The sequence below is a fragment of the Panulirus ornatus genome, chromosome 48 (assembly GCF_036320965.1).
Source record: "Panulirus ornatus isolate Po-2019 chromosome 48, ASM3632096v1, whole genome shotgun sequence".
Classification (NCBI taxonomy): Eukaryota; Metazoa; Arthropoda; class Malacostraca; order Decapoda; family Palinuridae; genus Panulirus; species Panulirus ornatus.
Window position 1 is genome coordinate 21,317,029 of NC_092271.1, and position 17,530 is coordinate 21,334,558.

The window sequence follows — 17,530 nt, forward strand, 5'->3', positions numbered from 1 at the left end:
AATCAACTTGAACATGAGTACCCTTCCATAGATCTTATTGCTGCCAATCTCCCTTACTTGCCTATTCTCCATCTATGTAGATTAGGAATGTAGAATATTACTCCTGTCTGCCAGCAAATAACCTTGTCACAAACCCTTATGTCTTCAGTTATGTGGCTCTCTCTCAAGCGCTGTCGTCCAGCATATAGCCTCGTCCTAGCCCATCAGGTCTACATCACCACACGTGAATCTCTCGTGGCATCATCACTACACCTGTCTCTTCCCCAGCCTCCCGACGCCCAGCCCCCCTCCTCCTTCTCCTCCTCCCTCCACCATTTTTCCCCTCGCTCGTTACTTTTCTGTGTAGGTGAAGGAGCATCGCCGCTGCACCTTCCCCCGCTGAATGATGGCGGCCGACATTCTTCCACTCGTCCCTTGATTGACATTATTAGTGGCGGTGAGGAGCTGGCGGTGTTGTGTAGCCAGGTGGGTGGGGACGCACACACACACACACACACATACACACACACACACACACACACACACACACACACACACACACACACACACACGCACACACACCAGCCTGGGATGTTGCGTGTGTGTGGCGTAATTTGATCCCCCCCGCATGTGTGTGGACGTCGTGGGACGTGATCCCCGACACAGTGACATACACAAGTGCACAACGCAGGTGTAGGACGGGGGGCCCGTTCAGGTGCTTCTTCTTGTACTCGCAACCCACTATAAGGCCTCACTATGAGGCCAGGGAACTTCTGCTTACGATGGATCTACCGGGAAACCCATACTTGCCTTACTGTTCTTTTTTTTACTAAGTAAACATCGTATACCTCAAAGTGGTCTCTATCCCTTCTTTATTAATGTGGTATGAGGTGGTACTACCCCTCGTCTCCAGCCCTCCCTACAGGGAGGGTCGAAAGTCGAGGCAGCTGTCTCCCTTCCCTCCCTCTCTCACACCTGTTCACCCCACTCGCTACATCAGAGGTACGCTGCTACGTTACACTCAACTGACGCTTACCCAGTGCTGGACACCACAGGCTGTTGAGTGTGTGAGAGAGAGAGAGAGAGAGAGAGAGAGAGAGAGAGAGAGAGAGAGAGAGAGAGAGAGAGAGAGAGAGAGAGACAGAGGTTGTCATCACTCAGTGAATATATGCGAGGAGCTAAATAATGTTTACAAGTGTTTTCACGGTGGGAGACACATTAGCCTCATCTGGAGTGAGATGGGATGGAGACGGGGTCTTGGAATGCATTAGAATAGCTAAAAAGAAAAAAAAAGACATAACGAAACTACTAAAGCGTCTTGGCCCACGTAAGGTTCATGATCATGATGAAGAATCTCCAAATGTTCGGAGGAGCCTGTGCACATACGACCAGCAGACCGTCTCCAATGTTGTTCATTATTCCACCTGAGGAGGGCGTAATGCTGAGGGATTGGGAGAGGACAAATGTCATTGCCTGTCTTGCGACGAGGTACAGATCAGTCTCTTTGAAGAATGTGTTCCGTAAAACACTGGAGAACATAACCAGAAAGCAAATGGATGACCACTTCCGAAGCAGACACTATCTAAATGAGAGACAATACGTATTTATGGAAAAGAGGTTTTGTGTAACGAATTCTCATCGACTTCCACGAGAGAGTGAGCTCCGTTTATGATTAAAGCGGGATGGGTGGATTGTGCGCTCTGGTTTAACTGGGTATAGCCACCCTCTTATCTTCTCTAATATGTTTTGAGACAGAGGTGACGTAGTATAGCTGTATATGGCCACCCCCCCCCCCTCGCCTTGCTCAGCATGGTCGAGTACAGTAATCCGTGGAGGGGATAGTGACCTGCTTAGTGGGACGCCTCAACACCTGTGGCAGGTGTGGTGCACCGTGAACATTTGTTTTCTCATGTGTGGGACTGCGCCTAACTGGCTGTGTGTGTGTGTGTGTGTGTGTGTGTGTGTGTGTGTGTGTGTGTGTGTGTGTGTGTGTGTGTGTGTGTGTGTGTGTGTGTGTGTGTGTGTGCATGAAGGCACGGTGAATGCTGACCAAGACAAGCATGAGAGCATATTGATCACAGAGCAAGACAGGCATGGCTTTCCCTCCTCATAATCCTTCATGATGTTATCTGGGAACTAGTTAGTCGTGACGTGTACACACGTGTGTCTGTCACTGAGCGACCCTTTGTCACTACCAGTCGTACTGGTCAGGAGCAATACTCATTCGAATGGCCTGTAGACTGTGTCTCCTTCACGTCTGTCACCCTCGCTAAGAGACGGGTTAGCTGTAACTCTCTCCCTTACTTAGAGAGGGGATAGCTATCTCCCTTACTGAAAGATGGAGTAGCTCTCTCCCCCACTGAGAGAGGGGTAGCTGTCTCCCTTACCGAGAGAGGGGATTGGTGTCTCCCTCATTGAGGGAGAGGGTAGTTATCTCCCTTACTGAGAGAGGGGGTAGCTGTCTCCCTCGCCGAGAGAGAGAGAGAGAGAGAGTGGTTATCTCCCTCACTGAGAGAGGGGGTAGCTGTCTCCCTCGCCGAGAGAGAGAGAGAGTGAGAGAGTGGTTATCTCCCTCACTGAGAGAGGGGGATAGCTGTCTCCCTCACTGAGAGAGAGGGTAGTTATTTCCCTCACTGAGAGAGGGGGATAGCTGTCTCCTTCACTGAGAGAAAGGTTACATATCTCCCTTACTGAGAGAAGGGGAAGCTGTCTTCTTCATTAAGAGATGGGGTAGCTCTTCCTACACTCTCTTTCTCTCTCTCGAGAGAGAGAGAGGGAGTGTATCTGTGTGAGTCTTGGTATACAAGACGGCACAAAGTATGACCTGATCTGTTTCCTGTTTCCTAGTCAGATGTTTCCTTTCATCAGCCAGGAGAGAGTGGTTATGGCAGGAGACGACTGATGTCCATGTATCGATTTTTCTCTCTTTTATTATCTACCTACCTCTCGCTCAGTGTGTGTGTGTGTGTGTGTGTGTGTGTGTGTGTGTGTGTGTGTGTGTGTGTGTGTGTGTGTGTGCGTGCGTGTGTGTGTGTGTGTTTATTGTACACCATCTCTCTATTCATCCCTCTGTCTGTATTCTTTTTTGGTCTTTTTCCTCTATTTTCAATCATTCTTTTTCTCCCTCTCTCTCTCTCTCTCTCTCTCTCTCTCTCTCTCTCTCTCTCTCTCTCTCTCTCTCTCTCTCTCTCTCTCTCTCTCTCTCTCTCTCTCTCTCTCATCAGGAGGACGGGCAGCCCTCATGACCAGGTGGATGAGCATTCCTCATAAGCAAGGCGATGAGCAGTTCCTCATAACCAAGTAAGATTGATAGTCCACACAGACAGAGGGAGGATGGGTGTTCCTCATTAGCCACACTGGAAATAATAATCTGAGACTGCACCAGATATGACCCAAGTATTTACGTCACACACGGTTCTGAGTATGTTACGGTGGCTCACTGACTGTCAACACCTGTTACTTAACCCCCCTGCCTGGCACCACACTCTGGGTACATGTGCTGCTGCCACGCAGTTCCGTGACAGGTGCCCCTGACGTGCTGGAGAACAGGGACCCCACGCTGGTCTCCGCCTGTTGCCCAATGCCGGACGTAGACAGATGCTGCTGGACCCTCTTTGCTGCAGGTGTTCCCGACGGCTCACACGGCCACACCACACCTGTCCTCCTCACCTGTCACACAATCCCGGAAAAAGACAGATGCCACTGAACCTCGTCAGTAGGTTACAGCTGACGATAAAAAAACAAACTAGGGCCACATCTGTCGCTGTGTTCGAAAGCCCCCAATGGGACAGGTGTCAGACGGGTGGCCCCCTGTCGCAACACAGACGTGTCCTGGCTCTGAGGGCTGATATCGTGGCTGAAGCCACCGTCCCCGAAAGCAGGTTAGACGCCGACCTCATATCTCAAGGTATCAATGCCAAATTCACAGGGACCAGCACGCACAAAGACCACGCTGCTGTAGTCACGGTGGACCACAGCGGTGCGACCATTCCCCGCGGACAGACCCCCCCAGACCATTATAGGAAGGGTTCAGAAGAGCTTGTGGTACACAGTAGAGGATGGGAGGAGGTGACCATAGACTAATGTACAGTACACACTGATCTAATCTGGTTAATTCAGTAGTGTGTACCATGTGATGGTAAGTGACAAAGGAGCAGAATATTGTTACTCAAGTATCGGGTTTTTGTCCCTGGGGATAGGGGAGAAAGAATACTTCCCACGTATTCCCTGCGTGTCGTAGAAGGCGACTAAAAGGGGAGGGAGCGGGGGGCTGGAAATCCTCCCCTCTCATTTTTTTTTGATTTTCCAAAAGAAGGAACAGAGAACGAGGCCAGGTGAGGATATTCCCTCAGAGGCCCAGTCCTCTGTTCTTAACGCTACCTTGCTAACGCGGGAAATGGCGAATAGTATGAATGAAAGAAAGAAAGAAAGTATCGGGTTTTACTTTGACGCCAATCGTCATTATAATATTTTATTAGTCGTGCTTTTCTCAAGTACCTAAACCCTCCTCCCTCCCTTTTCTTTTCTCTTGAAGAAAATGTACGTTTGCTTCACTGCTGGAAACATGGTTGTCATGTTGGTTACTCTCTCTCTCTCTCTCTCTCTCTCTCTCTCTCTCTCTCTCTCTCTCTCTCTCTCTCTCTCTCTCTCTCTCTCTCTCTCTCTCATCCTCATAGAACGAGCCCATGCATGGCTGGATGATATATGACGGTATATGAGGCCTGGACCAGTGCTGTTTTTTAGGGGGGGTGGGAGGTCGTGGGCACCACCCTCTCCATCACAGCGGCAGCAGCAGCAGCAGCTTGCCAAGATAGACCAAGGCGTCCCCACCCCACACCTCAAACTTTCCCCATATATAAAGTCTTTCAAGTTGCCTCTTAAATACAGGCGTGGGTGTCTCTTTGTTTCCCCCCCCGAGTGTTGTCAAGATCGGGCCAGAGTTTCCCGGTGAAGTGGATTACAGGTTTTGATGAAGACATCTTAAACTTTTTCCACTTTCGAAATTTATACGAAGACCCGTGTGCGTGCGTGCGTGCGTGCACACTGTTACGGGGTTGTGGTGTGTGTGTGTGTGTGTGTGGGTGGGTGGGTGCGTGTGTGTGTGTGTTGTGACGCTCATTGCTTCGTCACGTGTGTGTGTGTCAGCGGTGAATATGTGACACCGTTGTATTACCTCCCTCCCACCATCAGGAGGAGGAGGAGCAGCAGCAGCGGCGGTGGGAGAGCTGTAACCCAGAGTGTACACAGCTGTGTGGTGGTGAGTGTGCTGACCCGTCTGTACAGCGACCAGGGGGCTGGTTCGAGTCTTCCCCGCCTTCCTCATGTTCCTCGGGAACGAGGCGAACCATGCGATTAAGTCATGAATTCTATACGGTTGTTTCATTACCAGAGAATAGGGTATTTATTGTTTATTATTATTATTATTATTATCATTATTATTATTATTATTATTATTATTATTATTATTATTATTATTATTATCATTATCATTATTATCATTATCATTAGTATTATTATCATTATTATTATTATTATTATTATTATCATCATCATTATCATCATATTAAGCTCATAACTCATTTGAATTAAGTAGTTCTATATGTATATATATATTCATATCCATGTGCGTGTTTGTGTGTGTGTGTGTGTGTGTGTGTGTGTGTGTGTGTGTGTGTGTGTGTGTGTGAAACACATGGTCCGCTGGATGATTTGTAATGATGCGGGCGACACCCTTCACAACTGGCTTCTGTAAGGTGGTGATATGAGAGAGAGAGAGAGAGAGAGAGAGAGAGAGAGAGAGAGAGAGAGAGAGAGAGAGAGAGAGAGAGAGAGAGAGAGAGAGAGAAGCAACCCTCTTGAGCGCGACGGGACGACTTTTGGGCCACGAGTGCCTGGCTTCGGGCCAGACCAGTGTATCCATAGGTGTCGTGCTGCCGTTGCCCAAGGGTCTTGCCTCTGTGCTCAAGCACAGGTGGAGCAAGAGATGGGTGCCTGGCTGAAGGATGAACGCAAGTAATCCGATTGCCTCTTAATCATGCCATAATCAGTTACGAATAACCATTTAATGTGTCAGGCTGAACGTCGTCAGGTTAATGAGTCAGGTTAATTAATCTCCTTTTCTTTCTCTCTCTCTCTCTCCCCTCCAGGATGCCTCTTTAGCGACACATTATGCGAGCAGGATCGGGAGTGGTGCTACGACGGTGAGTGCTGACCTGGTCTTGCCTTCCGGGGAGGGAGGGTAGAGGTAGAGTTCTTCTTGGCTCGTTCCCTTTGCCATACGAACGAGGATCATGTTACGTTCCGCTTCGTGTATTTCTCCTAGGCTGTGTCTGGGATGTCTGTCATTATCGTGGCCTGTGTCTGGCGTGGCTCTGTGTCTGTCAGTGGTGTGGCTGCGTCTGGCGTGGTTCTGTGTGTTATTGATGTGGCTGTGTCTGGTGTGGCTCTGTGTCGGTAGCCATTGGTGTGGCTCTGTGTCTGTCATTGGTGTGGCTGTGTCTGGCGTGGCTCTGTCTGTCATTGGTGTGGCTGTGTCTGGCTGTGGCTCTGTGTCGGTCACCATCGGTGTGGCTCTGTGTCTGTCATTGGTGTGGCTGTGTCTGTCATTGGCGTGGCTCTGTGTCTGTCAGTAGCGTGGCTGTGTCTGGCGTAGCTCTGTATCCTGTAGCTGAGTGGCGTGGTTGCCTTTATCAACTTGGTCCTCTGGTTGGTGGCCACGCGTCGCACTTCACAGGACTGTGTTCGACCTGCTTCTCCCCCCTGGTCAGTCTCCCGCAGTATGGACAAGGTAGGTGCAGTCAGCGATGTTCAATTCCCTACCACAGGGTCTAATAGCCTTTGGATGTTTTCCATCCCTCTGGTTAAAGCAGATACGTGGATCTATCTTCATCTGTTCTTCCACCAGCCAGGCTGTATCACTGCCGTCCCTCTGTCTAGCCTCATAGAACCCTCCACCATCTAGAGACAGAAGGATGACAGGCTTCGTGTTTACGTAAAGTTTTTTTTATTTTCATAATATTTTCTGGGAACATCTTTCAGTCGCTGAACGATTGAGTTACTTGCCTAAACGAGCACTTCCTTTTACACAGCCAAACCTCTTTCATGCCACAGTTACGTTATGATCCTTGTGTAGCGGCGGCACCAGACGTGGTGCTGTATGTGTGGTAGCAAGTACGAGGCCTCAGATGTCTCGTGTGTGTGTGTGTGTGTGTGTGTGTGTGTGTGTGTGTGTGTGTGTGTGTGTGTGTGTGTGTGTACATACTGTTGATAAAGTGTAAAGGAATCAATAAGTGTATTTTCATGCGTAAATTGAATTGCTTTTCGCATGGACTTGTTGTGGATGTTCTCTTTCTGACAACACGCGTCGATTCAATTGTAGTCATTACTACTTGTCATGTAATGTCTTACTTCATCAAAGATAATTACGAAAACGTTTCCTAATCTGTTGCTGCATAGATCTCACTCCGTTAGATTTACGAAACGGTCAACAGTACACTGCACTTGTCTGTGAGCATGCGAGCAACGTGGTAAAGAAAAGACATTTTGTGAGAACGTTTTTGAGCCACACGACCCTCGGCAGCGGGGCGGGCTAGGCCGTCGCGTCGCTGGGGTGTGGGAGTGAAGCCATGAGGGAGTTTAGCTGTAGTTTGGGGGTGGGACCCCACAGTCGCCGAGGAAGAATTCCTCTCGTTATTGTGTGTGTGAATGAAGAAAGATTAATGTTGAGTCGTCTTTTGTCTGGCTGATCGATCGGCCACGCACCGTTAAGTGAAGCAACAATGCCACGGAGACAATACGGAGGATGTGGTGTAAGGGACCTGTGTCGGCTGAGCATCCGTCTTGTGACCCAGGAGAACACACACACACACACACACACACACACACACACACACACCACCACCTAAACCCGTCTCCCAGGGTTCTAACCCTCGGTTAGGGAGTGGAAAGCCCAGACCTTCACACGGTGCACCTTTAAACCGCTGGAAAATCCTAGACCCAACGTCTTTTGTAGAGAGAAATACAACTGGTTGTAATAATGATGATGAATATTTGATGCGGTTTTAGGGGGGTGGGTCTTCCATATGTACAGTCTAATGGGACGAGCGGACGAAAGGGGCTAGGTAGACGAAAGGGACGAGGTGGACGAAAGGGACCAGACGGACGAAAGGGGCGAGGTGGACGAAAGGGACGAGGTGGACGAAAGGGACGAGGTGGACGAAAGGGACGAGTTGGACGAAGGGGACCAGACGGACGCAAGGGGCGAGGTGGACGAAAGGGACGAGGTGAACGAGTGGGACGAGGTGGACGAAAGGGACGAGGGACACGACCGGTGTAGAGAGCACAAAGAGTCGGAGTTGGAGTGGTTCTGTGTCCGGTGACCGTGATGCCTGCTCACAGCAGGAGAAGCTGCGGTCTTGTCGGCGGTGTGGGGAAGGCGAGGGTCACTGACTGTGTGACTTTAGACGAGTATGTTATAGTTAAGAAGGAGACTGGGTGTGTGTGTGAGAGGGACGAATCGGTGTGAGAGAGTGGAAGGGGGAGCGGGACGAACTTGGTTTGGGAGGGTGGGAGAGAGGTGAGGTTCCGTGTAGGAGAGAAGTGAATGGACTGAGGAAGCTAAATGTCAAGTGCCTTGAATATTTGAGGACCAGATGTGGCCTGGGTGAGGCAGGGCAGGGAAGGAAGGTCTTCTGACCGAGCACAGGACAGGTGGCGGTGCTGGGGGAAGACAGAACTTGAGCGGACCAGTTTGGGTCACAGCGTCCCGGCCGCATGGAGCAACCGTGATGGACGGAAGTAACTAGACGGGAAGATGTAATGTAATGTGACGGGGACTTAGTAGAAGGCTAGGGAATTTGAGTCGCGTGAGAAGGTGGTGAGGCAGGGCAAAGATGAGGAGGAGGTTTGCTCTGGGGGAGACAGAACCCAGTGTGGCCTCTGTGAACACGACGATGTAACAGTTCAACACGACGGCATGAACCTTGAACATAAGGGTACGACCTTCGTGGATTTGATGGCTTGGCCATCGACATGAGATCAGGTTAAAGGCTCATGTCCATCATACCCAAGAAAAATGATATTGGCAGTTTGTTGCTAAGGGTGATTTATTTAGTGTAGTCTGGTGGTCATAACTGGGGTAAGTTTTGTGAACGCGAAGATACGAGTTGGTTTTGAAGGAAAGTCTGAGTGTTTGATGCTGGTCAGAGTCTCTGGGTGAAGTGAGGTTGTGGGGTCTGATGGTATGACATGATCAGAACGAAATGAGGTTATATGGTGACGCGATCTGATTGCCTGTGTTGGAAATCAGGTTGTCTGGTGACGTGATCCGATTGCGTGAGATGAAGTCATGTTCTCTAGTGATGTGATCCGACTGCATGAGATGAAGTCATGTTCTCTAGTGATGTGATCCGACTGCATGAGATGAAGTCATGTTCTCTAGTGATGTAATCCGACTGCATGAGATGAAGTCATGTTCTCTAGTGATGTGATCCGATTGCATGAGATGAAGTCATGTTCTCTAGTGGTATGATCCGATTCCATGAGATGAAGTCATGTCCACTAGCGATGTGATCCGATTGCATGAGATGAAGTCATGACGTGTGATCTGATTGCCTCGGTGGAGGTCATGTGGTCTGATGATGTGACGTGAGGTCATGCGGGTTGAATGATGTGATTCGACTCTATGATGTGAGGTTATTAGGTCTGATATGAACATAGCCCCGAATGGGGATGTTTCTCTTGTGTCACATCCTCATAATCGAAATCTTCAAGTCTCGTCTTTTTGTACTTTGTGTCACACGTATCAAGCTTGAGAGACGTATGGTCTTAAGCTGGCCCGTAGTAAGCTTGAGAGACGTATGGTCTTAAGCTGACCCGTAGTAAGCTTGAGAGACGTATGGTCTTAAGCTGGCCCGTAGCAAGCTTGAGAGACGTATGGTCTTAAGCTGGCCCACAGCAAGCTTGGTAGACGGTCTTAAGCTGACCCGCAGCAAGCTTACGGCTTTATACTGACCTGTGCTAAAATTGCTGTAGGAGATTAGCTTCTGGGCTGCCTAGCTGGCTTGTTGGGCTACTTTAGTCTAACTGGGTTGTTAACTATTGGGCTGAACTGGATGGTTTGTTAAGTAGTTAACCGTTAGGGGTGTCTGGCTAACTAGGCAGTTAACAGTTAGGTTGGCTGGCTGGTTGGCTAGGTGATTAAGTGTTTAGCTTGGCTGTGGCTAGGTGGCTAACTATTGGTTTGGATGACAAATTTCTATTACAATTTGTCTGGCCGGGTCGTTAGGAAGCTAGTTGGCTGGTTAGATGGATCGCCTATTATCTGGCTGGTTAGGTGGATCGTTAGTTAGTTAGCTGGCTGGTTAGCTGGATCGCTTTTCAGCAGGCTGGTTAGCTGGATCGATAGTTAGATAGCTGGCTGATTAGCTGGATCGTTAGTTATTTAGCTGGCTGGTTAGCTGGATCGGTGGTTAATTAGCTGATTGGGTGGTTAGTTACACTGCTAATCAGTTGGCTACCTGTGAGTACGGTTAGCTGATTGGTTAATTGGTTGGCTGGCTACCTGTTATTGCGGTTAGCTAAATGGTTAATTGGTTGGCAGGTTAACTACATGGTTGACTGGTTGAGATGGTTGTGTGTGTGTGTGTGTGTGTGTGTGTGTGTGTGTGACTAGGGAACTTGTTCGGTAGCACGATAGACAGGCAGCTGTCTGACACGATAGACAGAGGCAGATTAACTGATTTACATGAAGACAGGCGGACGATAGACAGCTAGTCAAATAGATATTCAGTTCGGGTGGGAATGAAAAATACAATTGAAATATTCGTATGAGCGCTAGACATACAAGGAAGTTGCCAGATATTACCACAATCCGAATCTATATTTAACCCCTCGCAAATATTGCCTTTTACTCAATAAATTACAGCATGCGTTTAGTTTTCTTTTTTCTTGCTCGTTTATGTATAAAAATACTTTTTTCATACTTCAGTAACTTCGTGACCATCAAGGTATAGCTAAAGAGTGTTTGTAAATGGTTAAATATAGAATCAGATTGTGGTGATATCTGGCAGCTGCAACAGGCCGCCTACGCCAGCTTAGTCTCCAACAGTCGTCAGTGGTGACGTCACTACCTACGTCACTACCCGGGGTTAGATCCTGCTCCTTTGCCGCCCCCGCCTCGTAAAGGCTCCAGAGGGATCATTCCCCTCCTTTCTTTCTCCCACCCACCCCCACATGTCTCAGAAGGGCTAGGGGTTCAAAGAGTGTGTCCTGTGACGTCAGCGAACTAGGGGAAAAATAATAGTCAACTTTTAGGTCTAGGTCTAATTAAAACTGATTGCATTATTATCACGTTCGCTAAATGTTCGGTGGTGTTCAGTTTAATTGACGTGGATTATTGGTTGCCGTGGGCTGATGTGGCTGTTTGGTTGTGGTGGGTTGATGTAGATCATCGGTTTTGTCAGTAGGTTGATGTGGTTCATTGACCGTCACGGGTTGGTATGGTTTACATGGTTATGGTGGGTTGATATGGTCGGTTCGTTGTCGTGGGTTACTGGTTGTCGTAGGTTGGTATGGTTTATTAATTGTCGTGGGTTGATATGGGTTGTTGGTTGTCGTGGGTTGATATGGGTTGTTGGTTGTCGTGGGTTGATATGGGTTGTTGGTTGTCGTGGGTTGATATGGGTTGTTGGTTGTCGTGGGTTGATATGGGTTGTTGGTTGTCGTGGGTTGATATGGGTTGTTGGTTGTCGTGGGTTGATATGGGTTCTTGGTTGTCATGGCTTGGTATGGGTTATTGGTTAGGTCTTGGGTTGGTATGGTTTATTGGTTGCCAGTGAGTTATTGTTGATAACTTATTGTGGGTTGATATGAGTTAGTAGTTGACATGGGGACGTATGGTTTATTGATTGTCATGGGTTGATGTGGTTTGAGTTGCCATGGTCTATTATTTGTCGTAGAGTCATATGGTTGGCTAGTTGTCGTGGTTTGATAATGGTGTACTGGTTGTCGTGGATTGATGTTCTTTACTGATTTCTGTGGGTTGATGTGGTTTACTGGTTGCCGTGGGTTAGTTGGTAGCCAGTGAATCAACATAGTTTATATGGTTGTCGGTAAAAAGACAATGTTCCTGTCTGCGGTAAATTTCGTGTAACTGCCTTTTGTAATATATATATATATATATATATATATATATATATATATATATATATATATATATATATATATATATATATATATATATATATATGTGTGTGTGTGTGTGTGTGTGTGTGTGTGTGTGTGTGTGTGTGTGTGTGTTTGTGTAAGTTTAGATAGATATTAACAGTAAGGAGTAGTGTTGGTAGTGGGGACTAACTAGTATTGATAGTGGGGACTGACTGGTGTTCATAATGGGGACTGAATAGTGTTTGTGTAGCTTTTATGAATGGCTCTGTGAACACCTTCTTGTTTCCTCGACACAGTGTGGACAAACCACTCGTTTCTCCTTGGGTTAATCGTGTTTTGTACCTTCCCAATCATCGTCCCTTTAGCTTAGTAAAGTTTCAAGATATCTAAACTTTCCGCGTCACTGTTCGTTCCCGCCTTGTGTTTGAGTACTCCCTTGAAACTCACTGGCCCACTCCTGCACCAGCAGCAGCCGTGGGTCAGGTTGACACGACCGACAGCCCCCCGTTCCCCCCACAGGGATGATGTAACCCACTGTAGAAGTAGCAGTAGTGGGTCGGGTTGAGCACCGAGCCCACTCTAGGCTCGGGCGGGTGGGCTCACAACCTAAGGATCCACCAGACTTAACTCTATAACGTTCGCCATTATAATCAAATGTATAAATACCCTCAGTATTGTCTTTATATTGTAGGATATTTCATTTCATATCCTATCTGTTCCGAACAGGTTCATGTATCATTCGTACATTAGCCTATGAGAAGGGGAGAAAAGAATTCTTCTTTGGCTGTTATAAGATTTCGGAATGTTTGCTTCTTGCTTTACGTGACTCTTGACCAGCCTGGGGGTGTGCTCCCCCCCGAAGGCCAACATATCCCACTTAAAGGTCTGACCTTCCTCCACACTATCCCTCTCGCTCAGCACAGTTTACGAGGACCTCACTCCCTCCTGCAGGTGACGTGCGTCGTTTCTTCCCCACACATTAAAGCAGACCTGCCCGGTGTGCGGCTGTCTTCTCCTCCCCCCCAGCTGACCTTGCCTCTGGATTACCTACCTCGGTATTGATCACTTCCCTCCTCCAAAATCTGTCTGCTTTCCGTCATCAGCAGTGTCTGCTTGTCCCGTCCATCCGCAGACAGACAGACAGACGTTCCCACCCTCCACGCCCCTCCGTTAATCCTCTCTGAATTACTTCCTGAAATATCATGAGCAGTAAAACCGCCCTCACCCACCCACCATTTCCTCTTCCCAGTCACATTTATTCTATAATACCCTCTCCTCCCACTCCACCCTGACCGAGAATACTCCAACAGTGCCTCAGGTCCATTCACCACACACACCACCGCCCTCAAACCCCGCGCAATACTTTCAAAGACTTCTGTCTTACTCCTCTGTCTCTTTCTCTATAGATTATAAACGCATGATACTGTCTTCTATCATAGACCACTAAGTTTTCTGTTATTGCCTTTACCACATGTACTCCCATGTGCTGTCCTCCAGTAGATGACTTCGTCGCAAACCACCAGGTCTTCTGTTACGTGCCTTTCAGCATGGGCTCCCGTGCACTGTCCTCCAGCAGATGATTTCGTCATAGTTCATCAGTTCTTCTGGTGGCTGGCTTACCCTTGTGCTCTCCTGCGGAATATGATATCATTTTACACATTGCTAAATACTCCCAGAACCTTCGCCCCCTCACACACCCAATGACTCACCTCCGCTTCCATGATTCTATTCGCTGCCAAATCCACTCCCAGGCACCTAAAACCCATCATTTCCTCCAAGTTTTCTCCTTTCTAACCCCACACCCCCAACTCATCTGTCAGTCTCCACTGCTAAACCCAGTAATCTTGCTTACCTTCACATTTACTCTCCGCTTTCTTCTTTCACACGCTCCCACAAACCCAGACACCAACTTCTACATTTTCTACCCGAATCTGGTGCCACCAGTTCCTTGTCATCAGCAAATAACAACTGACTCACTTCCCATGCCTGTCATCCCCTACAGGCTTGATATCTGCTACTCTCTGCAAAACTCGCATTTACCTCCCTCGCCGCCGCATCCAGAAACAGATTAAACAGTCATGGTGGCAATACACACCTTTGCCTAAAACCCACCTTCACCTGGGTCCCACTCACCTCTCTTTCTACCCAGTCTCACACACACACTTAGCTTTCATGGTAAACCTTCTCTTACTGCGTCTGATAGCTTCCCTCCCACACCTTATATCCGCAACACATTCCACAAGGCATCTCTTTTAACCCTATTATGTGCTTTCGCCGAGTCCATGAATGCCACACACAAATCCTCCTGTTTCTCCGAGTATTTACAAATACGTCCTTCAAAGTGAGCATCGGATCCTGACATCTTCGACCCATCCTCAGACCCCATTGTTACTCCCCGGTCTGATGCTGTGTGTACCCCACCTCCCTCCCAATCACCACTCGTCCATACAGCATACCATGTGTGAACTGGTGCCTCCGTGATCGGAACTCCTCACCTTCTTCCCCCGTTTGCCTATATATACATTGGCCAATCCTCAGACACCTCCCCATGATCCGTACCTACCTTGTGTATCTTAACTATATCCCGTTTATAACGCAGTTATCTGTCCCCACCCACTTATCATGAGCAGTTATTATGAGTAGAAAGATGTGACGCTGAAGTCTTATTATGAGCATACACAAGATGCTGTGCTGAATTCATATTATGAGCACCAATGAAATACAGCACTGAAGGCTTATTATGAGCATAAGTAAGAAGCCACTGAAGGCTTATTATAAACTTAATCGTAAGTGCTATTAGCATGTGAAGGCTTATTATGAGCACAAGTAAGATGCATTTATGGAGGCTTATGATGAACATATATAAAGACGCCACACTGAAGGCTTATCATGAGCATAATTAAGATTCAAAACTGAAAGCTTATTATGCTCACACATACGATACATCGCTAGAATGCTTATCACGGGTACACGCTACCGAAAATTAACTTTATCGCCCAAGGTAAAATGTTACCTGTTGTTTGTTTTTTTTTCCCCTGTGTGATCTTTTCAGATTAAGTAATAAAAACTTTTATGTGTTTACAGAACGCTCTTTATAGTCCCCCCCTCCCTCCACCCCCCCTCTCCTCCCCCAACCCTCTCCCTCGCCCCCCCTGCGCAAGAGACGGCGATGTATTGAGTTCATTGTGTGTGTGTGTGTGTGTGTGTGTGTGTGTGTGTGTGTGTGTGTGTGTGTGTGTGACTGGGTGCGTCCGAGCGTGCGCGCAAGCGTTTTAATGTATGCATGTGTGTACGTGATTTTTGCGTTTGTGTGTGCTTGTGATGAGCCTATATATATATATATATATATATATATATATATATATATATATATAGATAGATAGATAGATAGATAGATAGATAGATAGATAGATAGATAGAGAGAGAGAGAGAGATATAGATATAGATAGATAGATAGATAGATATATACTCAACACTGTCAGCATCAATTATCATGTTAGGTCAGGTGATCCCCTCCCTCCGCGACTAATAATAGATAGTAAAGTTGTTTTAAATTCAAGACTGATGATGACCACCAGTTGGTTGAATTGTACGTGCATCATATATATATATATATATATATATATATATATATATATATATATATATATATATATATATATATATATATATATATATATATATATATTCACCCTCCTGTTTTACAGATTCCCTGTTGGGTGTGGCTAGCCCTTAATGTCGGTCCTTTCTTCTGTTTTCAGACCAGGCGTTTGGCCACTGCCTCCCTCGCTACGGTCACTTCTTGGATGAAGATCTCCACAAGTAAGTAGTTCTTTCACTTCTTACTGACTTCTCACTCATCATCACTCCTCATCGCCCCCAGAACTACCCACTCATTCATCCGAGCTGATTGACCCATTCGCCACTGACCGTGCCATCCACACCCACCCACTGACCACTTCGTGAGACGGTATGAACTCCCTCCCTCTTTCGAACCTCACAACTCCGTACTTAGAAACTCACAATTCTCTATTTTGAACGTCACAACTCCGTACTTAGAAACTCACAATTCTCTATTTTGAACCTCACAACTCCGTACTTAGAAACTCACAATTCTCTATTTTGAACCTCACAACTCATTCTTTTGAAACTCAACATCCGATTTTGAACCTGAAGCCTCCCCATTGCGAAACTTGGAACTCCCTATTTTTGAACCTCACAACTCCCTATTTTTGTACCATACAACTCCCTATTTTTGGACCTCACAGCTCCCTATTTCAATGTTTTACAGTATAACATGAATCCATATTTTCTTTTTTTCTTACAGAAATAACACACACATTACGGAGTCCATACTGTGTTAGTCTGTCCACTGTTAGATATAAGCTGCCGTAAATCGTGCAAGAAATTGTTGTTTAAGGTCGACGTGATGGGGTTAAGGAAATAAGCATATACGCCGTGCTGGTTTCTTAAGCCGGGTGCGCTGCGGTATAAGCCCTTTTTTAACACAACGTGACGTCATGGATGATTTTCTTATTCATGAAATAAATCTTCTCTTCTTCTTCTTCTTCTTCTTCTTCTTCTTCTTCTTCTTCATAAGTGGTAAGAGACTCGATTATCTTTTCATAAGTCGAGATTTTTTTTCTTTTTTTGAGGGAGAGGAGAAGAAGGAGACCCCCCAAACCCCACCCCCACCAACAAAGTTTTTTTTGACTGTGAAAATGGGTTCTGTCAGAGAAGTGAGGGAGGTTGACGACAGCAGATTGTCGATGAAGAGGCGCTGCGACAGACAGATAGACAGGCCGGGGAGAGACAAGGCTGCGGTGGGAGAGACAGATGTACCAGGGAGGAGACGCAGGACGTTAGGAAAGTGGGAGAGGAGAGGGAGGGACTTCGCGATAGACAGATAGACAGAAAGTTTGCAGGAGAAGGTCATCGTCCAGAGGGAACGTGGTACTGATGACTATCCAGAGGGAAATAAGACTGCAGGAATCTGTGTGTGTGTGTGAGAGAGAGAGAGAGAGAGAGAGAGAGAGAGAGAGAGAGAGAGAGAGAGAGAGAGAGAGAGAGAGAAGGTTGGGGGAAAGGTTCAGCTAATTGTTTACGTCCGACGGAAGGCCAAAGCTAAGCTAAGCTGTGTGCCACCTTTGGTCCCCCGCGCGCCAAGAAGCCCAAAGAGCTAACAGAGAAGGTCCAATGGAGGTCAGTGGAGATGGGGGCCAGAATTAAGAAAACTTGAGTCACTGGGAAAGGATGGAAGCTATAAGTTTGCCGACCATGGAGGAGAGAAGAGTGAAGGGTGACCTAATCACACCCTCTAACTTTTTCTAAAACCAGAATGTTAACGTAGGGAATGGTTCTTCAAAACATTTTAGGGATTAAACAT

General features: G+C 47.2%; 1 protein-coding gene across 10 annotated transcripts in view; it reads left to right on the top strand.

Moving 5' to 3' along the window:
• IA-2 (tyrosine phosphatase IA-2) overlaps positions 1–17,530 on the top strand; it is a 351,905-nt gene that overhangs the window by 141,408 nt on the left and 192,967 nt on the right. For 7 of the 10 annotated variants that reach the window (XM_071690103.1, XM_071690106.1, XM_071690105.1 and 4 more), the window contains exons 3-4: positions 6,126–6,179; positions 15,906–15,966. In XM_071690103.1, the coding sequence (XP_071546204.1) occupies positions 6,126–6,179; positions 15,906–15,966 (115 nt within the window). The remainder of the gene's footprint in view (positions 1–6,125; positions 6,180–15,905; positions 15,967–17,530) is intronic. The other 3 variants (XM_071690109.1, XM_071690107.1, XM_071690108.1) reach the window with 1 other exon arrangement.